The 23163-nt window shown below is 49.9% G+C and overlaps 2 protein-coding genes across 11 annotated transcripts in view; one reads left to right on the top strand and one right to left on the bottom strand.

The window, feature by feature from the left end:
* The first annotated feature begins 3245 nt into the window (after positions 1–3245).
* Positions 3246–11317, top strand: RAB39B (RAB39B, member RAS oncogene family). 8 transcript variants are annotated; one of them, XM_065689700.1, is made up of 5 exons: positions 3246–3643; positions 8307–8451; positions 9671–9767; positions 9841–10005; positions 10721–11317. In XM_065689700.1, exons 1-4 carry the CDS (start codon positions 3429–3431, stop codon positions 9954–9956), a joined length of 573 nt encoding a protein of 190 aa, XP_065545772.1. In that variant the 5' UTR covers positions 3246–3428; the 3' UTR covers positions 9957–10005; positions 10721–11317. The 8 variants fall into 8 exon arrangements, 7 of the variants coding, with proteins under 7 accessions (XP_065545772.1, XP_065545773.1, XP_065545771.1 ...); XM_065689701.1 differs by having other exon boundaries at positions 11226–11297; XR_010614900.1 differs by having other exon boundaries at positions 3247–3643; positions 9841–10834; positions 11226–11310.
* A 1762-nt stretch (positions 11318–13079) lies between these two features.
* Positions 13080–23163, bottom strand: part of VBP1 (VHL binding protein 1) — a 40212-nt gene continuing 30128 nt past the window's right edge. The window contains exons 1-6 of one of the 3 annotated variants that reach the window (XM_065689695.1): positions 22813–23011; positions 18465–18589; positions 17516–17582; positions 16965–17063; positions 15101–15239; positions 13080–14240 (exon numbers count right to left, since the gene is read on the bottom strand). In XM_065689695.1, coding sequence (XP_065545767.1) covers positions 14170–14240; positions 15101–15239; positions 16965–17063; positions 17516–17582; positions 18465–18589; positions 22813–22905 — 594 coding nt within the window. In that variant the 5' untranslated portion in view covers positions 22906–23011 and the 3' untranslated portion in view covers positions 13080–14169. Of the gene's footprint in view, positions 14241–15100; positions 15240–16964; positions 17064–17515; positions 17583–18464; positions 18590–22812; positions 23012–23163 lie in introns of those variants that run through there. The other 2 variants (XM_065689696.1, XM_065689697.1) reach the window with 2 other exon arrangements.

Here is a 23163-nt window from a genome sequence, read left to right as displayed (position 1 = left end):
ATGCAGTGCTGATGTGCTCTCCTCCTCATAGTGCTGCCACTGGCTTGGAGATGGCTTCGGCCTCCAGCTGCCAGTTATGGGGCTGGTTCTGGGTCAAAACTAAACTCCAACTCAGCTATTGTGAGGGAGGTACCCTGTGAAATGCAGTGCTGTTGTCCAGGGGGTGTCTCACTTACAGCCATCCCTGACCGTGGCTCAGTACATTCTCTGCTTGTGGCCTAGCCACAGTGAGCACGGGCATCATGGCAGAGAGCTTCTGCCCAAGAGGACCTGCCTGTCTTGGAACCATCCTGCCCCAGCCACAGGGATGCTGAGGTTGGCACTGGGCTCTTAGCATGGAGTTGCATGGTTGTTGTCACTGTTTAGAGCACACATGGCACTCACCACCCACCAGTGTGAAGTGGGTTGGAACTGGCCTCACACAAGCCCCTTCTGAGTATCTGCTTAGGGCTTCATCACCTGACACTTAAAAGAAGTTCATGTAATTGCTCTGGGAGAGAGACTACAGGCAGAGCAGGGTAGCAAGGGAGTGTTTTTCCAGCCCTCACGCCCTTTTGTCCCAGCTTCCTTGCATTAAAGTAGATGTACTAAATTAGAAGTACCCACTCCAGTGGCTGACGTGTGGATGTTTTTCACCTTGTGCAGGAGCTGCACTCAGGTGTGCATTCGTGGCCCTTGGGAAGGGCTTTACCCCTTGTTTGGCTGTACACAGTGCAGGGCACGGGAGCTCCCTTTGACCTCTTGTGACAGCATCAGCGGCTGGGTTCGGCTCCCATGGGTGCTGCTGCAGATGCCAGATCTTGGCCTGTGTGTCAGCATGGGTTCAGCCATGCCCAAGCGTGTGCTGAGGTGGTTTTCAGGCAGCAATCCTGCAGTACTAGCAGCTGTGAGGAGAAAAACTGAACTCAAACTGAACTAGCAGCTGTGAGGAGAAAGCGGCTCCTCTGGAGTCACCCTTGGGAAGGAGCTTGGGAAGGCTGCCTCCCGTCTGGGGGCTGCTGCAAGTGCACCCGTGCTCCTACTGCTTCTCACCAGCACCCGCCATCCTGTCCCCAGCCAACAAGCCTGCCTTAGCATCACATCTAGGTTAACTCTCTGTATCTCTCTTTCAGACACCAGATTTTCCATTTTCTACAATGGTACCAGAACAAGGGCTCTCCCAGGATCTCATTTTCTCCAACCTTCTTGGTTGCTGCTAATTAATAACGTGGCTGCCTGGTCATGCAGCGTGTGTTCATCTGTATGCAGGAAAGTAACATCAGCATCATGGGATCCTGCGAGTTTATTTGCTGGGGGAAACGCGTCCCTCATGGTATGGGAATTCCTCTGGCTAAGCCAGCTTTTGCTGGGCACCAGTGCACCCCTTGCTGCCCTCCCCAGCTCCTCACAGCCCTGCAAGTCAGGGAGCTTCAGGTGTTCCCTGGCGTAGCTCACACCACTGCCATGGAATGTCCACTGGCACCTCTGCCTTCAGACACCTCCCGGAGATGCCACTGACGGCTGATCTGCAAATACCATCAGTGGCATCTGGTGGTGGAAGAATGGGAATATGTGTGCGTGTGCTGGGGAGGAGAGAAAAACAGTTAAGAGAAACCACAGTTTGTTGTGGGCTTGACTGATGGGCATCGAACACCAAGAAATCATATGGTAAAGTGCAACAGATGCCCACAAAGTGCCGCTGGCAATGATTTACTGGTTAATGTACTGCTAACTGGGATTTATAGGTTTAATATTTCTCTGTTGCACCTTTTCTGTTGTTGTGCAAACTGCTTCATTCTTTCCTGAGGTACATTAGAAGAGCGTCTTTTGGGGTTGTTATTTCTTAATATATGTATTTCAAAGGGTATTGAAGCAATTGCTTGCCGTTTATTCCTCATGACTTGGTCTCTTTAATGTTCTAGTCCAATTTACAAGCTGGCTAACTATCTCATACCTATAATAATGTCTTTTTTTGAGGATCTAATGAATATAATAGCCACTGTGATTTTGTTTATTTCAATAGTGGTCATGCAGGATGAGCTATTAATGAAACTATAATTAAAAGCACACCAATGCTTTCATAAATTTACAAAAAGAAGTGTCAGTAATCCTTCTCTTTTTTTAATGTTTGACTTAATATAGACATTTTAGTTGCTGTTTTTAATAATACACATGCTCATCTTCCCTTCCAGAGCCCAAAACTGCGCTGCCAAGCGCTGAAGCAGCAGGCGCTTGAGCTCAGCTGTATCCCACAGAGCCACACTACCTGTTTGGGACAGACTGATCAGAACTGGGACTTACAGTCCAAGGCATCCGTGTATACACTGTGCAAGGTATGCTGCTGCTGGGGGTCCTGAAATCTGTGCTTCACCCTGTGGAGCCAGGAACCCGCCCGAGCAGAGCGGGGGGAAATGGGTTTGTTAGGATTTAAGGTGCTGTGTAGTTAATGCCTGTAACTATTAATTTTTGAGACAATACACCTCATGTAGATACATACATATGCACATACCCGGTTTATACATGCATGCGGCTCTGCTGGGTTTCATGACTCTGCTAGTAAGGTACCTTACCACTACCACTGTCCCCTTCCAGACAAGGCTTCAATGACACAGCCGACCGGTGCCCGGGGGGCCGTGCTGAAGCTCCCTAAAGTGCCAGGCGCACTTGGGCTCTGCGTTAGCCTTCAGCGGAACGACGCTCCCGACGCAGAGCCGAGGAGCTCAGAACCGAGACCCGGGGCTGAGGCACCCCCGGAGCCGCTCCCCAGGGCCGCTCCTTACCCTCGCGGCGCGCCTGGCACGGCTCCGCTCGGCCCGGGGCTGCCCCGCGCGGTCCCGCCCCGCCCCGCCCCCGCGCGGCTCCCGCAGCGGCCGCGTTTCGGGCTGGCGGCTCCTCCCGGCAGTGCGGTAGAGCGCGGCCGCCATTGCACCGCGGCGCGCCCCGCACCCGGCCCGCCTCCGGCCCGGCAGCCGGGACCGGCCGCAGCCCGGCGGGGGGCGGCAGCGCTGCCGCCGCACGGACCGCCCGCCGTGGCGCTGCGGGGACAGCGGGCGCCGCGGTTCTGCAGGGCTGAGGCGGCGGCCGGAGCCCGCCGCGGTCTGCGCGGCACCTCAGTGCGGCTCGGCGGGATGCGCCGGCGGTGCCGGGGCCAGCGGGGGGCCGGGCAGGGGCCTGCGCCGGCCGCCATGGGACCCGCCTGAGCAGTGCGGCTGCGGCGGGGAGAGCGGGGCCGCCCGTCCCAGCTCAGGCGGAGCGGTCCCGGTCCCGGTCCCGGTCCGGGCCCGGTGTGCCGCCAGCCCCCGGTGCGCCGCGGTCCCGGCCTAGCGGCGCGTCCCCGCCGGCCGGCGCGCCCCCTGCGGGTGAACGCAGCGGCGGCTGCCCCCGGGCCCGCGGGCCGGGCATGGGCGGTGCGGCGGCAGCGGGCGGGCGCTGAGGCGGGCGGCGGCAGCATGGAGGCCATCTGGCTGTACCAGTTCCGCCTGATCGTCATCGGCGACTCCACCGTGGGCAAGTCCTGCCTCATCCGCCGCTTCACCGAGGGCCGCTTCGCCCAGATCTCGGACCCCACGGTGGGCGTGGATTTTTTCTCCAGGCTGGTGGAGATCGAGCCGGGCAAGCGGATCAAGCTGCAGATCTGGGACACGGCCGGGCAGGAGCGGTTCCGGTGAGACCGGCGGCGGGGGCAGCGTGCGGGCGGGCCGGGCTCCCGGCGGGGGATGCGGACTGGGGCCGGCTCCCGCGGGGCCTCATCGCCGGAGGAGGCGTTTGGCGCTGGGACAAAGCTGGTTCGAACGCGCCTGTCCCTGCCCCTCAGCTTTTACCTTTCTCCCTTCGATTTGTTTTCCTTTTGGTAGTTTTCCCCCCAGATCGCGCTGGGGAAGCGTTTGCGCCCCTGGACTTGTGTCACCGCGCATGGCCGCGGCCCCGGTGTGCAGGATGTGCTGGCTGTGCAGGATGGAAGGGGTGTGTAGGGTGCAGGTGTAGACGAGCGATGCCGCGGGCGAGGGGGACGGAGCCCGGAGGAAAGGCTGGGTTTGGGCTGGGGACGTTTGTGGGATGTTTTGGGGATGTTTACCAGCCCTGCGCGGCAGCCGTGAGCGAGGAGTTGTGCATCAGAGGATGCAGCTCGGCAGGGAAAGCGCCTGCTCCCTGTTGGTGCAGGAGCAGTAACCAGGATGTTTCACAGCTGAACGCGCTTAGGCTCGCTAAATGCAATGGGATGTGTGGTTTGATCCTCTGCAGCGACAGCAGAGCTTAGCTGTGTAGGACTGAGAAAGGCCGGGACAAACCATTCTTTAGTCGTGGCCGTGCAGAGGTGATGGGTGCTTTCTGGAGAGTGCGGTGCTGAGCACTGCGTGGGCACAAACCTGTGAGAGGTTAAGTGATAGTAAAGAAGACTTGAGAGGAAATAAAGGTTGCAAGTGAGGCCATGCCAAGAGTTCCATGCGGATCTGTGTGGTAAAAGCAGCAGTGATGGCTGGAGCAGGCTTGGCCCCAGCTAAACAGGGGGCTGGTGGTGTCGTGGGACACACGCTGCGCTGACAGTGCGTTTTGGAAGGGGTGTGAGTGCACCTTCAGCTCCCCACCTCCCGTTTGCTTATATTTTACATGCATCTTTAACCCTCATCTGTGCTTTCACCCTGCTCCATCGGGGAGCACTTTCCTTGCTGCACATCTCTGCGCAGCTTCACAGCTCTGCTTCTGTGCAGTAATGCCTGGCCTGAGGAATGCTGTAGTTTCATTCAATAGATGAAGCCTCCCCACCCTTCTCACCAGCTTCCTTCACATCCGTGGTGCTGGCGCCTGGCCCAGGCTGTGCAGTAGTTGGTCCTTATCTGCTGACAGGTTTTCTGCTACCTTGCAGCCTTTCGGGGCGAGGAGCTGGTGCTCTATTCTGCTGAGAGAGGAGGTGCTTTAGCTTGCAGTTGCATCAGCTTCCAGCTTTGGATCTCTGGCTGAGGCCTGTAGAAGACATGCTTGTGTGCTGTCCCCTGCTCCTGTCTTTGGTGTGAAGAACAAAAGGTGGTGGATAGCTCCAGTTTCCTTTCTTTTACACACTGGGGAGTCTGGGGCCCTGGAGGCTGCTTGCCCTGTGTGCTGGTGGTTGACCCGGCCCCAGCGCTGGGGTTGTAAGCATGATGAGCAGGCGACCTTCGGCGCAAGGGCAGGCTGCACTGCTGCCGTGGGCAGCAGCATGCACAGGCAGGAAGAGTGGAAGGGACAGGACGAGTGAGTGACATAAAACCCCCCGCACTATGCAGCTTTGAAACGCCCTTCCCAAAGCACAGGTTTAAATTCCCACTGTGAAAAGCTAGAGGGAAGTGAGCAAACCCTGGTGTCTTTATGGTGCACTCAGAAGTATGAAAAGAATCAGGCAAAAAGTCTGGTTTGTGTTTATCCCTTTCAGATCACCATTAGCCCTGTGACAAGTTGTGCCCCATGAAGGCAGCAAGCAGCACTTGGGCTCTTAAAAGCCATTTTTCTTGGCAAAAAGAAAGATGTAGACGTTACTGAAGCCTCTCAGACTTGTGGGTATAGGCAAGAAGCACGATGGTGCAGGTGTTCTCCAGAACTCTTAAACTTCTTTGTCAGAGCCCAGGGAACCTCTTGAGCAGGAAATCTGTAAGAAGGAGCACCTCAGAGTTCTCAGACTTGAGCATTCGCACTCTGCTTTGCATAGTTTAACAGCTCCTGCGCAAGGAGGAAACCACTGTAGTTATCTTGAAGATACCTTGTTGGCATTCTCTGGCCTGCAGCTGTGCTGCATTTCTGCTCTTCCTGACCCCCATTGTGAGCTCTTTCACTCTCCATAAATTAGAAGCAATTTCCGTGCAGTCAAGGCTTAAATTACAGTTAGGCATGTGCCATTCATTCTGTTTTGCCTGATCAGGCCCCAAAACATGCTGCATGGTAATGCTGAGGCGGTGGCTTTGGGAACGTAGAGGAGCAGGGTCCCATTCTTCCTGGATCCATCAGGTTCTGCCCATCTCTGGTTGCTCAGATACTGCGATTTCCTTGCCTGAAACGTGATGTTGTGTAAGGTCACCAAAAGCAAAAGCGCGTGCAGCCCTCACTCCCTGAACTGTGTAACCCCCGTACAGCAGAGCTGTGCCTTCTAGCCACAGCTTTCCCTCGGCTGAGAGGGAAGGACTCAACCAGGCATGGACCTGGGTGCAGGAATTCCCACCGTGGGTACAGAGCAGGGGAGACCTCCCAGATGGAGGCAATAGCTTTGTGTTAAAACTTGGCCAAAATAGGTGCAAGTCCCTGTACTGCTCCGCGTGAGCATGGCTGGAGGAGGGAAGGTGGCAGTCTTGGAAGGGAACTGGAGGGTGACATGGAGCGTGAAGGCGATGTCGTCTGCTTCCTGCGGGTAGATAGGAAAACAGTCTGTAGAGAAGGCTTTAAGGAAAGGCGCTGAGACCTTCACCTAGTTTTATGTCAAAGCAGCATTCAGCTGAGATCCTGCCATGTCTTTCAGAAGTACCTGAGGCATTGTTGGCGTTGGCAGGAGGAGCCAGGGCTGGTGGCAGGGAGCACAAGGGAGAAACAGAAATGCCTGTGACAGTGTGGGGGTGAATTCAAAGCGCAAATATCTGCTTGCAGCTGGCTAGATAGCAAAAGGCAGAACTAATTCCCTCAGTGCCAAATGTGCAGATCTACTGTTGTCCTTCAGCCAGATAATTGGGAGAGGAGAAATCATCCAAATGCAGCCAAGTGTCTTTTTCCCCTCCTCTTCTGGCTTTCTTCAGTTTTTGGCTGTGGATTTTCACCCATCATTGCATGTCTGTTGATAAAGCAATCCTTGAAAACTCCAGGTCACCTGTTCTTGGGGCAGTTTTGCCAGGTACACACCTTACAGGACCAAATAACCCCTAACAACAGTCTCGCATATCCAGACAGGACTCATCCCAAGGTAGAAAATGCAGCAGTGCTCATATTTCCCCAGCAAGGAAAGTTCAGGTGCATATGTGAGTTTATCCAGGGACTGAAACTGATCGTTGCTTTTGGATTTAGAATGAATCCATGACTTTGCAGAAGCACCTCAGCTTTACAGCTTCTTGGTGTGTCCATGTGTAGTAGTGATGGAGCTATAGCTCTGCTCAGCCTCACAGCTCAGCTTCACTCCATGGCCCTGTGCTGGCTGATTCATAGGAATCATAGAACAGTTAGGGTTGGAAAGGACCTTAAGGTCATCTAGTTCCAACCCCCCTGCCATGGGCAGGGACACCTCACACTATTCCAGTTGCTGCTTCTGGCTGCGCTGAAGCCTGCACTTTCTCAGAGGAGTTACAGAAGAAGTTCTTCCCTGTGAGGGTGCTGAGGCTCTGGCACAGGGTGCCCAGAGAAGCTGTGGCTGCCCCATCCCTGGCAGTGCTCAAGGCCAGGTTGGACACAGGGGCTTGGAGTAACCTGCCCTAGTGGAAGGTGTCCCTGCCAATGGCAGGGGGTTGGAACTGGATGAGCTTTAAGCTCCCTTCCAACCCAAACCATTCTGCAGTGATTCTCTGCACTCCATTTCTCAGCCTGTGGTCTCTGGATACCATTTAATGTTGTCAGTATTTGGCAGAACAAGACCAGTGGTAATGTGCATTCTCCGAGGAAGCTTTGTTATCATTTTGCTGTTACTCAGGGGTCGGACTGGCTCCTCTTGGTGCATTAGCTGTAACATCATTTTGATGAGTAGCATAGTGGAGAAGGTGCAGGGGTTAGTAGATGTCCACCTGCCAAGGCCCTGGATGTACAGAGGAGAGCTACAACCCCATGGGCTGCCTTCCAGATATGTAACCCTCTTCTTTTTCATGTCTGTCAGAGTTTTCAGATGTCAGTTTTATGTGTCTGTTTGGTTTCAGATGGACCCTTTAATTTGTAACAGTGCTTCTAAACTGATGGGTTAAACAGGGTATGCAGAGGACTTATATGGCAGGGGATGGACTCTTAGGACTAACAACAAAGGGCATATGATAGAAAATAGAGACTGAGCATGGTATTGAGGATTTGGAACACAGCTGTGATGAATCAGCAGGGCAGTTACCCAAGGATGAAATCTTTAGGCCAAGACTTGAATGGCAGGCTCTACAGAGGACAAGCTAAAAGTGGTAAGACACTGAGTGGCTCCTCTGCCCTGTATTCTGCAGTGCACACAGGGTGGTGGTAACGCTGCTTTATTAAACAGGGACCAGCCCTTCAGAAGGGCTACATTTGGCATAAGAAAAAGAAGTAATCCGAAGTCGCACACAAACAAACAAAACCCCACCTGAACTCTCTCTGCCCTTCTTCCCAAGCAGCTGTAACTTACACTTTTGTTGTGGTTCGTTTGTTTCCAGGTCCATCACCAGAGCTTACTACAGGAACTCAGTTGGCGGACTCCTCCTCTTTGATATTACAAACCGCAGGTCCTTCCAGAATGTCCACGAGTGGCTAGAGGAGACCAAGGTGCACGTCCAGCCATACCAGATCGTCTTTGTTTTGGTAGGTCACAAGTGTGACCTTGACACACAGCGGCAAGTCACCAGGCATGAGGCTGAGAAACTCGCTGCTGCATATGGTATGAAGTACATTGAGACCTCGGCTCGGGATGCCATTAACGTGGAGAAGGCCTTCACTGACCTGACTCGAGATATATACGAGCTTGTTAAAAGGGGGGACATTTCAATCCAGGAGGGATGGGAAGGGGTAAAGAGCGGGTTTGTCCCAAACGTAGTGCACTCTTCAGAAGAAGTGGTGAAATCAGATAGGCGATGCTTGTGCTGAGCTCTTCTAGTGAGGCAAGTGGTGATGAACTCTACTAACCAAATGTACTTTACTAAGTGAACTCGGTGTGAGAGAAGGGAGAGCAACACTCCCGTTGTGAACAGCCTCCCACAGTGTTTTGGACACCAGAACAGACCCCAGAAAGACATGTTCTGTTCCAAATAACCTTTCAGAACTGGGGGCTACAAACCTACAGGAGAGTGAGTGAGGGTGCATGTAGCTGTTGTAAGGGGACAGGAAGCAGAAATGAGGGGCTGCACAAGTCAGGAGAGAGTATACAGAGAGCTGGATGGGCTGGCACGTGCCAGGGTACTGTACTTGTCCTCTTTTAAGTAAATCCATAGCTCCATGTTGAGTATCGAAGCCACAGTATGGATACTTTAATAGTATGAGAAACGGGCAGACAGAGAGAAAGAAAGAGGACATCTTCCTTTGTGCCAGCTGTTTATTACCAGGAAGGTGAAAAGGCAGCACAGATACTGTTTCCTCATAAGCCAGGCTCCACAGGAGAAGCTTACTGACATGGTGTGCACACTTCTGAATTTTCTTTCTTATGTTCTTGAACCTAGTTTGATAGCAAAGGATATTCTGTGGGATTTAAAGAGGAAAACAGTAGTTATCTGACTGGTAATTAACATTTAAATTATTCCCCTCCCCAGTAGTGCTTTTCTTGCTGTGCTGAGCTGGGACTCTAAGTAGCAACTCCTGCTCCAGTTGTAATTATTCAGTGCATTTTTACACATTTACTGCCTAGGTGAGTACCTTGAATGTACCTGGAGTTCAGGGCTTTCCAATAGGATTAGGTGGTCAGGAGCATAGAGAGAACCACTTCCTCACATGTTGTAGCTTAAGGGTGGGGTGCTGCAGCCAGGTGGGACACACCATCTCTCTCTTGCTAACAAACGGCAGTGTGCTGACTCTTTGGGTGTCTTGCCAGCCAGGTCACAAGGAGGAATGGAAAAGGGGGAGATGGGGGAAACAAACATCAAAAAAACTTGAAAAGCTTAACTCAGGTGCGTCAGCCATCCTAAAAGGTGAGATTTGTTTTTAAAGAGGTTAAATAGCATAGAAGGCAACAGCTTCCATCAGTATTTTCTGCTGTTAAAGTGTCGTTTTCTTTCTTGGCATCTGTGGAAGAAAAGAAACTAGCGCTGGGAAGGAGGAGCACACCCCAGGAGTGTCTGAGCAGGTGGAAAGGAAAGCCACAAGATGAGCTCGAGTAACATTTGTTTTCCTCCATGTTTTAATTTGACAAAAGAGGATCCATCTCAGGTTGGTCGTTATGGGGTGGCAGCCATGTTACAAAAGCTACATGTAGGGAGATGTTTCCTGGGAATGCCATTCACCACTTAGAAGCTTTGCTTCCGCTAAGTTTTAACTTAAGCTTTTGAAGTGCAGCAGGGTAACCGTGCTCCCACAGCAAAGAAGGGAAGTTCAGCCTATTAAAAGCAAACAAACCTATCGTGGCTTTTTTCCACTTGAGTTTGCAAGCTTTATACACCAATCTGCTAATGGGCAGGAGAGAGTGATTAGGTAAGACCACAGGAAGCATCTAGTGCTTGATTTTAGGCCTCTAAAAATAGGGAAGAATAAAATACTTATTTACAGTTTTTTAAGCTACCTTGTCTGTAAAGGTGTGGGCTGCCTTGATCACTGTTGTGTTCAGCCTATTTCTCCCTTTGAACCTGGTCTCAGTTTGCAGCACATGGGCAGGTCTGTATGAATTAAAACCCCTGTGGTTTCCATAGCAAAGCTGTACCAAAACCCCAAAACCCAACAACCAAACCACTGAACATGAGTAATGCTTTTATTCTCAGTGTTCTAGGAACAGTTTGAGTCCCTGGGCTCTGCAGGGGAGCAGCAGTGTGGCACCTGTGTGGCACCTACTGGGGGGCACTGGTAGGAAGTCGGAGGAAGGGAGGGGTGGCACTGGACCAGCACCTTACAGTAAGCGTCTCGCTTCTAACCCCTGGTCACTCTTGAATAGGCTACAAACGCATCAGAAACCTTGTGCTAAAGGCAGATTCAGCTGTGGTCAAATTGAGTGCCCTGAAGATTAAACCACAACAAGAAGAAATCCCTGTACAAACTGTCTTTCTAGGTAAGCAAAGCTGGAGCCGATTGCTGCAGAGCGCACCACAGGCGCTTGGCTGCCCTGGGCTCCCATGGGCTGATGCCAGCGGAGAGCACAAGGTTTGCTGGGATGGGTCTGTGAGTCCTATTTTCACAATGGCAAGGGCAGACAGTTTCAAAAGGGGCAGTTCTTCTTTCTCAGAATGGGAAGTCCACCAAGAAGCCAGTTTGGTGGTTCAGGGTCCAGCCATTCACCGATTGTCCTGGGCCACCTCACTGAGGGTGCTGCACTAACAGCAGTGAGAAGCTGGATCAAATGGTGCTTTAACAATAGTAAAACTCTGTAATTTGCTGTGCAGAAACCTGGCCAGTATGAGAAAGATCGCTTTTCATGAGACAACCACTGTTTTATTTAATAGGTTTTGGACATTCCCCTTTACTGCTCCCAGAGAGAAATTCCAGAAAGCCCACATCAGTCAGTGCATGCAGGCCTCCAGAGTAAGTCTTCAATTTAAAACACAAGGATCATGATTCTAAAGAGGAACAGTGCAGAAGAAAATGTACGCGGTCTTAACTACTTAGAGGTAATAAATGGTTATATTAAATGATAGAGAAATCATTATCTACATCTTTTTTTCTAATTCCTTGCATTTTCTAGACAGCTTATTCAAACATAGGAAATGTAGATTCATCTGTACAAAATTTGGAATGTTTTTTCTAAGATGAAGAACTTATAGGGTATGCTACGAATTCTTTTCTAACAACTGGTTTTAATGCTTTGACTTCTAGTGCAAGAGGGGCTTAGAGAAATCAGCAGGTGCCACCTTTCACAGGACAAAGGTCAGGAGCTCTTTTACTCTAGGACAAAAAGAGAAAAAAATAAACCTAAGAGAAAGCTACTTTCTGTGGTCTGCACCACACATTAAAACCAATCTGCATGTTAGTCTGCAACTGCTCAGACCCTCTGGAATAAAAGCGTACGATACACTTTCCGCTTTGTTATGCACTGTAACGAAATGTGAAAATACTGCTGTATTTAGCTGTCTGTATGTGATTGAAAACATGCTTGTATTTAGCAAAATGACTACTCCGTGATAATGTGAAGTTCAAAACTTGTAAAGAAACGTTGGTGGGGTTTTTTTTCCTCCCTCTCCTCTGTCCTTTACCTGTAAGCGGTCTGCGTCCTGCACTTCTATAGCACAGTGTGAGGGAAAAGCTAACATGGACTGGCTCAACAATGAACAAGTACTCCTGGCAACAGCAGCCATAAAACCAACCTCAGACCAACCCCTTGCACCCTTCAGTAGTAGCCAAACCCAACCTCAGCCCCTGGGCAGCAGCAGTGCCACCACAGCTGCCGCACACTGACCTGCTCTCCCTCGGAGTAACAAAGACTTGACAGGAAAGGGCAGAGCGATGCTGGACAAGGGAAGAATGACTTCTTGTCTACGAGGTTTGGGTTTTTACTTACTTCATATCAAACAAACACCCAAACCACTATGGCCAGAGCCACCTCCTACGCCAATCCCAAGCCTGATACTTTTTGAACCAACTGAGCAGCCCCAGCTCCAGCACTGTCACCATTAGGGCACTGTCAGCTGCACACAGTATTTGCTTCCTGCAGAAACACTTAACTCATCATCTCATTGTGCCCAGCACAGGCAGGCGCTGGCTGCCCGAGGACCAGCCAGCGGGAGCATGCTTTGGCCTGCTGGGAGCTCATTAATCCAAATTGAAGAGAAAATTGCAGGAGAAAGCAGGACGTGTTTGCAGCTGCCCTTCCCGTCAGTGCTGATGCTCTTGCACAGGGCGACACAGCAGCCCGTGGGCTGAGCAGCCCCATGCCCAGCCAAGCCTGGCAGCCCCACGTACCTGTTAGTCACAGAATGCATTTGATCCAGATGTTTCTCTGGCACAGCCGGAGCCGCAGGAACAAACAGCATCTCCCTGCACGACAGGTACGGATGAACCAAGCCCAGGAGCTCCCTGCGGCTGGGGGTAAGGATGTCCCTGGGTTCTGCCCGTCCCTGCAGCTCTTGCACTTTCACAGCCACAGAGCTGTGGGGTCGCTAATTCAGATGTGCTGACTCACACGCCCCGTTTCATTTGAGCCGCTGTTCAGCGGCTCCACTTTTCATCTCTGCTGCTTCAACTGCATTTCCACACACACACACGCATACACACACAGCATGAAGGGAGGGAAACAAAATCACACGAGATCCGTGACATCTCGCAAGGAAAGATGCACAAAACCAGCTGTTTGCCACAACTGCTTAGTTTTACTATTTTAATATCATGAAATAAAAGTACAAAAAATTTACAGGTATATTGTTTCTTACATGAAGACCGAACAGTTAACATTTGCATTTATTTTGCAGCGAAACCTGTATTCTCAGTCACAGAATGTGAGTATTTAGCCACTGACATCACCACTGAGCATTTCAGTTTAGAAAGAAACTGCAGAGGTAAAAGGCAACAATCTTGCAAGGCGCCGGAAAGCCCCAGTAAAGACTCCAACTGTTGACACCAGCAGTGGGGCCTCAGTAACACACCCTCACCCGATACAGGTTTCACCACTGGGAGGCTGTGAGAGGGGGTGACCCATCTTGTCTAAGGGACCAGAAGTGGGGGTTGTTTACAGGCTACCAGTGCTTTGGGTCCTTGTTCAAGGCGTTTGTAGAAGTCGGCAGCGTGCGCATGGGTATGAGAACGAAGGGGAGAGATCGCCTGCGGCCCTGACGCAGCCTGTGCGGCTCATTCACCACTCCTCTCTGCAGAGAGGTCACAAAGTCTTGTGTGCAAAGTGCTGAGTTCAGTAACAGGCGGTTAACTAACCCATTGGTAATAAAACCACATTTATCCACTGTGGATATCCGGGCATGCTCACCGAGTGACGCTGCCTGTTAACTGACTGAAACAAAATCCAAGACTTCACTCTGTTTTCTCTGTTTCCTAGCACATCGCAGCTGCACATCTCCCAGCCCAAGTCACCTTTAACTCCATCATCTGTACACAGAGATGAAAAAGTAAACCCCTGCTCCAGTGCCAGACTCGTTTCATGCATGCCCCTCAGCTTCTCAGACAAGCTCTCAGGTAGAAATTTAGTTCTGACAGACTGGTCTGATCAAAATCCTCTGTCCTTTGCTGGACTCCGTGGTGCCTTTTCAAATAATTCATTTCCTGAAGCATGCATGAAACCAAATTTTGAGTTTACAAATAAATAAAATGGTGGTCACCATTAGTTTTTATACATTTTACCCTTTACTGAAATGCTTAAAGTAACTCAGTCCCTTGAGAATGAACTTTGGGGGTGTTTAAATAAAAAATACTTGGAAATTGAAACCACATTTAAAATTGGCAAAACTACGCTTTGTTTTTGGAAGGGTCTTGCTTGTTTCTTCTCTTTACATCCCAATTATAAACTCTAGCCATATCTGAGAGTGTGGAATTAAGGAAAGAGCTCGTGCATTCAGAAAGGAAAGACAGAAAAGGGGGAAAGCAGGTTAGAGACTTGGCCACGCTTCACTGACTTGTAACTGTCAATACAGAAACCATTTAATGAAAGAGCTGGCTTGGTACAAAGCCTTAACACACAGGAATATACTAACAACTAACTGCAGCATTCATGTCATTCACTTAAAAACCTCCAAAAAGATACTCCAGAGAAACACACGTTCAGTTTTACTCACAGCCACTCCTTCCTGATGTCAGTTGCCCTGTCTGTATCAGCTCTTTGCCTATTTCAGGTACCCGTAACTTCCTGCAGCACTAAGACAGCTTAAGTATCAACTTGAAAAAATAAGCAGTTGTGCCTTTGTTCACTACATCTAACGCTTCAGCTGATGGCTGCCCTCACCAGTGTACAAAGACATAAACCCCAAGTTAAGCAATGCCTAAGCAGCACCAAGCTTGCTGCAGCAGGGCTTGCATGGCTTGGAGAACATGGACACAGCTGAATTGGGTATCATGAGCAACAGATCAAAGAGCAACATGCTCTAGAGAGGAAGGGTCACTTAGCTTTGAAATGGCCACCTGGCCATCAGTCCACTGCACAGATCCACGCTTCCAGTCACTCCCAGTCTAGTTCTGCAACCACAAACGCAAGCCTTGCTACACCTATAGCCTCAGCACTGAAAACAAAATGTCCCCTTCCGCTGCTAGGAAAAGGTGAAGCTCCTGGAGTGCTACAGAATCCTAAGGACGGCCAGTCTCAGATAAAAACATCAGGAAACTGGTACTTTCCAGTGTTAGCTTGCCCATGCACCTCTTCCCCCGCCAACAAAGAAAAGGATACTGACTTCTGTAGTGGTGAACTGGTCTCTAAGAAAATCCAGGTCTTCCTCTAGAAGGTCAAGGTTTCTTGTGGCTGTTGACAAATTCTTTTCTAACAGAGCCTGAGCTTCATCAATATCATATTCAAGCATCACATTGGCCTAAAACAAGAAAGATTGGTAAAAGCTGTTACCCTTGCATTGTAAGGAAAAAGCCATAGCAGGCTTATTTCAAGCTGTTGTTTATAACTTAGCACATTAACAGAAAGCTGTCCTGACAGGTCAAGGCAACAAGATTCGGGACAAACAGTGCCAGAATCCACTCAAGGCCTCTGCCACTGCCTTAACTGTAATAAATCCCTCTAGTGACTTAAAAAAGGTTCTTGTCCTATAGCTAAGCAACAAGGGACTTCTCTCCCTGTGGGCTGCATTCAGCCTTTCAGGTATCAGCATCTCCACCATATTTGAAAAGAGACTTCACATTTCTTAGAAGCACCTTTCAAGAGCCACGTGACTCTAGAAACAGTTTTTGTTGCATTCAAGATTAACCTTGGGATCTGTGTGGAACACTGACAAACAAACAGCCTCAGGTCATTAACAAGAAGTATTACAGGTATTTCAAGATACAATTCGTGTAAGAGTCCTTTCCTTCACCACAGAGGTTTCTGACCTATGAATCTTTGTGTCAATGAGAAGCTGCCACATGAAGAGATAAAAGAGCAGTATGAAGATGCCCCAATGAAGCTTTGTCCCATCTGAGAACTGTGCATTGAGCAGCCATGTGCTACTAACCAGACGTGATCCCAGAGATGCTGCATGGAGCTGCAAGAGGGAATCAGCCATTCTTCTCCTGAAATAACCAGAAGAGTTTCCCAAAAAATAGTAATGCACAGAGCCCAACATGCAGACTGTAAGCAACAAGGAGATAAAGGCAGAAGGCCAAGAACACCTAAATATAATCCTGCTTGTGGCATTTCATTACAGCTTTTCCATACAAACCATCAACAGGATGAACTTTCTCTGATACTCTGTTACAAAATAAACCTGGGATGCTCCCTGGAAGTCAATGTGAATCCTGAAGACAGTCTCCTAAAAGCAAGAGGTGTCAGACAAATCCCTCTTTATGACAAAGAAATAAGTATGAGAGGCTGGGAGTAACTGCCCAATCAGCCCAGATGGTGCACAGGTCAACAATGTGTCTGTTGTAACCAAGTGGTTTGGTTTGGCAGCCAACACAGGGGTTTAGGAACATCCCAGATTTAGAAGTATCAAAATAGCATTAGCAGGTTATCTCCACATATAGGAAGCCTTTGAATACAAAATATCCCAACCTGGTATCACTTAAGTACCTAGAAATCTGTATTTTGAGCTCTGATCCCACCAGTCTCTAGCACGCTAAACGCTGGCAGGTACCTGTGAGTAACAGAAACCCCATCTTTCCCTAAAAACATGCTTGAAAAGGGAAAGCAAGATGCTAAATACCAATATCGCAGAAGATGGGAAGCTGGTTGCCAAACTGAAGTTATTTTGCTGGACACATTCCCACCCCAAGCAATGCTGGATGGTTAATTTGAACCACCAAGCAATAGAGGAGGTAAGGAAAACATTCACCAATGTGCTTTCTGGAAAGAGCCAACCAGCAAAATTACAATTCTCTGAAGTATTTGCTGTTCAGCACCAAATAAATCCAACATGAAACCTTGACCACCGTGCTGAAATGTCTTTGTGAGATTTGCCCTTCTGACAGGGGCAGCTCCACTGTGCACACATGAACAGAATGATGCCCATAGCCACTAGAAGTACAGGTGAGACAGCAACAAACACCGTCTTCTGTAAGCCTTTGGTAAGTTATTTAAACAGTTTCAGAGAAAGTTCCATTTTACTTACCCCCAACCACAAACAAACTTTATCTGTAGGAGGAACTGAAGCTTTGCAGTAGAGATTATCTGCCAATAAAAATCTGGTTTCCATTGGATTTGTGGAATCCTTAAGACAAATGATAAAACTTAAAATTGCTATTTTTCACTGGAAACTTATGTCAAAGACATAAAACTTACAGTAAAGAGCACACTTTTCTGCTTTTTTGCCATTGCAACAGTATTAACTTTGGTGGAGCTCTATGCAATTGTACTTCAACATTAAAGTCAGAGCTCCAAGAATAAAGCATTTTAAAAAGATGTATTTAAAAGCAATACAGAAATCTCTATAAATAATAGATGAAGTCAAAGCTTAGCTGCAATCTATGCACTGCTAACAGTCTGTATTACAAGCAGGTTTTGAACTAGCTTCCAGGAAGTACTACATACCTTTAAAAACAATTCTGCTATTTATAAAGGCATATTAAGTGTGCTCTCCAAAACATTTCTTGCAATGTGTTCTGTCAGGGTGGAAACGTAGTTAGCTTTTCTCATACTCATAGATATTCAAAATAAGTTTACCTTTTTCTTCTGCATGTGTTTTAAAATTTCTAATGTCTGTTTAATTTCAGGAATCTGACTTTTTAGCCTGTGAATTAACAACAGTCACGTATTATTTTACAGAGACACAAAGTTTCCTAAACAAGCGAGCAGTTTCATTACACAATCCAACCTCCATTTCCAAACCTGAAACTCTTAACAGCCTCCCAGGCTTCCAAATGCAGATTTGAAAGCTATGGCATGTAAAGGCACCTCAGCTCCAGCCCCACTGGCCCCACAGCCCTCTGAGGTTCGCTGGTTATCTGAAGCAGAGCAATGCATACTGCTTTCAACCTGGAACACGTGCATTGACAGTAACACATACCTCTTTGCTAAAATACTCTATTTTTGCTTATTTCTGATCTTCCCAAAGAGGGAAACTGCAGCAGAAACACAGATAGAAGACCTCTCCTTGGCAGCCCTTGCAGCAGCCAGTGGGCTCAGACAGCAGTGGCTGCCAAAGGCAGGCCTCCAGGTAGAAGTCAGGAGCGGTGTTTGTCCATGAAGGAACTTTAATCTACATAAAAATATTGCATCAAGTTTTGATTTTAGAAATCTGCTCCTTGCCTGGCTTCAGATCAAGACTGAAGCTATGGAAGAGAGTCGAGGTCACTGACCCAAAAGTTACAGGCTTGATACAGTCATCATTTGACAAAACTGCATTCTCATTTACCCCAGGTGACCGCATTTAAGAGGCTGCAGCAGTACTGTTTGGCCTTAAAGGCTTAAGAACCAATTCAACAATACTGGAAGTTATTTTGCGTGTCATTCTCCAGAAGAGGAAAGAGAAAGCTGGGCTTTCCTCGAGGTACTACAAGTATCAGCTCCCCTAACATAAAAATGTTACCTCTTGTGGTATTTTAAAATAGACTTATTTAAAACAATAAAACTATGCTGCACATTTCCCAGTTCTGCAAAGATGAGGACTTACCTCCTTTTCTTTTGGGCAAGATTAAGTTCCAAAAATTTATACTTCTGATACTGCTCATCCAGCTTCTTAAGAACTACATCTGCTGTCTCATTTCCAGGCTGTTTCATAAAAGAATCTACATCTTCCTTTAAGGAGAAAAAGAAACCCTCAGCGTTAGAACAGTTTTACAGCACTCCTAGATACAGTCACGCTCTCATCTTTCTGCAGCGAAGTCTAGGGGGGGTTTTACAGGAAAATAAACTTCTTGTTCTCTGGAGTCAGGTGCAAAATCCTTTACTTTCCCTTCTTAGTCATCTTTTCAATTCCCCCTCCCCTCTTTCTTACGGCAAGGAACTACAGGATAGGTGCAAGGATTATTTCATAGCCAGATTTGCTAGTACCTTGTCAGTGGTGCTTCCAGTCCCAGCGGATGTCGAATGACACCCGACAGGGATGGGTATCCTCAGACCACTGCTAACCCCTGCTTTGCTCTCCCTACAGCAGGGATAGCGCTTCTCTGGCTGATCAGATTACAAACTGTTCAGGATAAGACTGATGAAGGAAAAGAATCATGGCCTGATCAAACACGTTGTAGTAGAGACACAACGAGGAGGAAAACTGTGGTACCTGCTCAGGCAGGCTTTATGGTAGTGAACAGCTCATCTTCAAGAGCTCCTATAGCCGGCAGGAAGCCATGGAATCCTCTAGAGAACAATTCCAGCCAGTCCTACCATCGGCTGGAAAAGCAGCCAGGGAGGACAGGCTTGAGCAGGCAGGGATGCCGACCTCTGCAAGTGCCTCCTTCAGACCGCAGGAAGCTTCACCTGCCTGTGGGCAACGTTCTCAGCCTCCTGAAAAGCATGTGGGGATCAGCCACGCGTTTCTGACCTTGACATTTAGCCACGTATCATTCAGGGTGACCACACTCACCCACTGCTGCAATTCTGTCCTTATTTCTCTTCGTAGCTCTGTGAAATCTGACAGAGGCCTGCCACAGGCCTCTTCACTCCCCTTAACTAGGCGTTTGCATTCCAGTAGTTTCACACCAGAAAAAGACCATAACACATTACTGAAGTACTATCAGACACCTACCTGGTTCCCTTCATTATGACTCCTAAGTTCTCTTGGCTAAAGCAACTTACTGTGAAATGACTGAACCTGGTGAGAACTCACGCACCTTCCTGATCATGAAGGAAATCTGCAGCAGAAATCTGAACTCCACAAGAGACTCCAGCAGGCAGCATGGTGTAAGCGGTGCAACAGAGCTCAAGTAGACCAAGTTTCAGACTAACTGCCCAAGGAACGCCTTAAGCTACCTCACTGACAACAGCAGGAGAAGCATTCCTAATTCCTCATGGAGCCTGTAGAGAAGCTTTAAACAAAGAAACCCCTAAGGATTAGATTCAGGCACGCGTTGTACAAGTGAGGCCCGAGGATGCTCTGAAATGAAACCCCCTCTTATGGAAGCTCTTCTGCTCATGTAAATCACCCAAGACAGAAGGAAAAAGCAGGTGGGCAGCAACTCACCCCACACAGTGCTGGGTACCTCCTCTGCCCCAGCTAACTCCTGTTTGTAGACACAGGACAGAACCCAAGTCCTCCTGAAACAAAGATGCTGAGAAGTGAATCCAGGCCCCTGCATGCTGGTGGTCTCCTACCAGTGCACAACGCCCAGCCCAAGGCAGGCTCACATTTACCACCCAGGTTTTCCAAGGCCCGCTGGTTGGACTTTCAACCCATCTTACCCCACTGCAAGGCTGAGACATGGTCACTTCTTTGGGCTTGAACAGAACAGCTCTCTAGCAGAGCTGGGCATCAGTGGTATTAGGATCCCTGCTTCGTGGTGTGTCATGCAGCATCTCAACTGCAGAATTACGCTACAGGTTGGGCAAGGCCCTGCCAGGACTCATTTCTGTCTTTTGGGGAAGAAAATTCACTGGCTAAACACCACTGTTGTGTACCATAGAGGCAACAGAGTCTTCGCTAACTTCAAGCCCTGAAATACAGCAGCATGGCACCTTCCCACGCAGCCTTATGTTTATCTTTTAAGTGATGACCCAAATAAAGAGCTGCAGGCACTCACTCTGCGTCTCCGCATCAGCACCTGCGGACATATGCAGAGAGCATAACAAAAGAGACGTGCTCAGATGTGAACTCCCTGTCCTCCCACTCACACACATGCCAAGGAAGATACTTTATTTGGAAACACCTGGACAACAGCTCAAAAGAAAACAAGAGTTGGAAAAGTTCTGTCTGGAGTGACTTTACAGCTCCAGAGAAACCCTGCGTTAGTGCTTCCTGTCACTTGAAGTCCAGCGGCGCAAGAACCCACAGACCAATGCCTATGGAAAGGTATCTACCATAATAAACTGTTTGAAGAGCCTCGACTGAACTGAGACACTTCAAGGAAAATGTTTCTGAGGACAAGACTCACAGTAGGACTGCCCTTGTAGCACACGGTGGGAGGAAACATCAAGCAAGCGATCAGCAAGTTTTTATCATCATGGCAGCACACAACAAAACAGAAACCTATTGCCTGAAGAAGCCTGTAACGAAACCACCCGCAAGACCCTGGTATTTTCACTTTGTGGAGCAGATACCATTAACAACTTCTTGGTGTATGCTTCTTTTGAATAAAATAAAGTCTCTTTAACATCTACATCCAAGTACTCTAAGATCATCATAGAGAATGTCTTTTGCAGACACACCTATATTTGATGAGTACCTCTCAAAACTGAGAATTAGGAAACTGCAGTGGGTTTCAGATCCCAACACAAGGTTAGGAAGAAGTGAACAGAAGCACAGAACAATCCCAGGTGACATCGTACGGCACATGAGATACTTCAGACACAAGCATCAAAGGGGAACCAAACATGAGCTGCACCCACAGCTGCCAGCATGAAAAGAAGGGATGTGACAGCCCCTCTTGAAGGTCTGTGGTTACCTCCTGTCCCCTACCAGCAGTCACCTCCACTGAGGGCCAGCACAGACCACACGTTCTCCTCGGTCACAAGGACTGAGGTCTTGCAGTGCAGCTGGAGCCACGGCCGTTCCCTTTCACCTGCATCCATACTAGTCTCCCATAAGCGTGGAGGGAAGTCGGGCACAGGCAGCAACAGTTTTACATCCCAGTAAGATTTGCCAAGAATTGTTAAAGAACCTTAAAGAAAAAGCAGGACCTGGAAGCACTGAATTCCAGGGCACTGTACCTATTTGTTCAGGACCTACGACCTAGGAAGGTACAGAATAACACAGGTACTACACCTAGAAATACCAAAATGCAAGTGAAATCCATTCACCTCTGCAAGAACAGTCAGAGCTGACCAGTTCAAACAGCTCTGGTGAAGATGTCAGCACAGATCCGAGAAATGCCGGTTTATCCAAGAAAAGTCTCAGTAAGAAATCTCAGCACAAAGCAGCACAATAACTAAAGTGCTCAGGGCAGATGTCAGGCGTTCCGAGATGACACAAAGGCAACCCGGGTACAGCCAGTGTGATCAATATTTATTGATCAAGTGAGATAAAGCAGCAATCAAGGCAGAGCAATCAGAGCCAGCCCACAGCAGAGAGCGAACAGATACCTTTGAAACCATGACACTGCCGACGATGAGCTCTTCCTTCCAGCCAGTCAACAGATTTATAACTCTTGGGAAATCGCCTTTAAAGTCAGATAAACGGGTTCAGCCTGTTCTCCAAAAAGACACATTCGCTGGTTTGCAGGAAACCAGCTTGGCACCGCAGTCACTGCCAGAGACTGATTCAGCCCCAGTCAAGAACTACATTATGAGGGGCAGGTGCAGGTAAAGGTGCTGGCAGTGCAGCACGGCACTGCTGGAGATGAGACAGAATGAGCTCCGGGCAGGAGGGGCCGCTGTGCGGAACCACGGCTCGGTGTGTGCGATGGGAGGGCCCATTCACAGCAGGCTCTCGGCCGGCAGTGAGCCCGACCGTGAGCTGACACGATCCTGCTTAGAGCCGGGGCTGCCTCTGCCGGGAGGAGGGCACACAAAGAACGCCGCTCACCCCCGGAACCCCCCAGGACCGGGGCACCCCGGCCCCCGGGACCCTGCCCGGCCTGCGGGACGAGCACCCCCTGCCGAGACCGCAAACGGCCGCGGGACGAGCCCAGGGCGCCGCGGGGAGCGGAAGGTGCCGCACTGCCCGGAGCGCAGCGGCGCACAGTGAGGAGCGGCCCCGCCGCCCCCGACACGGCCCGCCCGCCAGGCCGCTGCCCCGCCGCAGGTGCCGCCTCACAAGGAGAGGGCCCGGCTGCCGGAGCGCGGCTCCCCTTGCTCATCCATCCCCGCCCCGCCCCGCCCGCCGCGGGCGCTCGGAGCGGCCCGGCCCGGCCCGCGGAGCCGCCGCTCACCACGAACACCGCCTCGGGGATGCCGAGGGGACCGCGCCTCCCGCCCGCCGCCGCCTCGCCGCACCCCGCCTCGTTACTGCTGGCCGCCGCCATCTTGGGAGCCGTCCGTGCGTGCGCGGCTGTGCCCGGGACGCCGGGCCTACGTCACACGTCAGGACCGAGCGCGGTCCCACCCATTGGCTGTCCGGCTGCGTGTGACGCCGTGACGCCGGAGCGCGCGCTGCGGGCAGCGGCGGCCGGCCCACAGCGCCGCCTGCCGGTGGGATGGGGTGAGGGCGGCTCCGGAGCGGCGCCGGTCGGACGGCTCCTGAGCCTGCGCATGCGCCTGCCGGGAAGCAGCGCTGGCAGCGC

Source organism: Lathamus discolor, chromosome 9 (genome assembly GCF_037157495.1).
Source record: "Lathamus discolor isolate bLatDis1 chromosome 9, bLatDis1.hap1, whole genome shotgun sequence".
NCBI lineage: Eukaryota > Metazoa > Chordata > Aves > Psittaciformes > Psittacidae > Lathamus > Lathamus discolor.
Note: the sequence above shows the minus strand (reverse complement) of the source record. Positions and strands in the feature narration are given on the sequence as shown.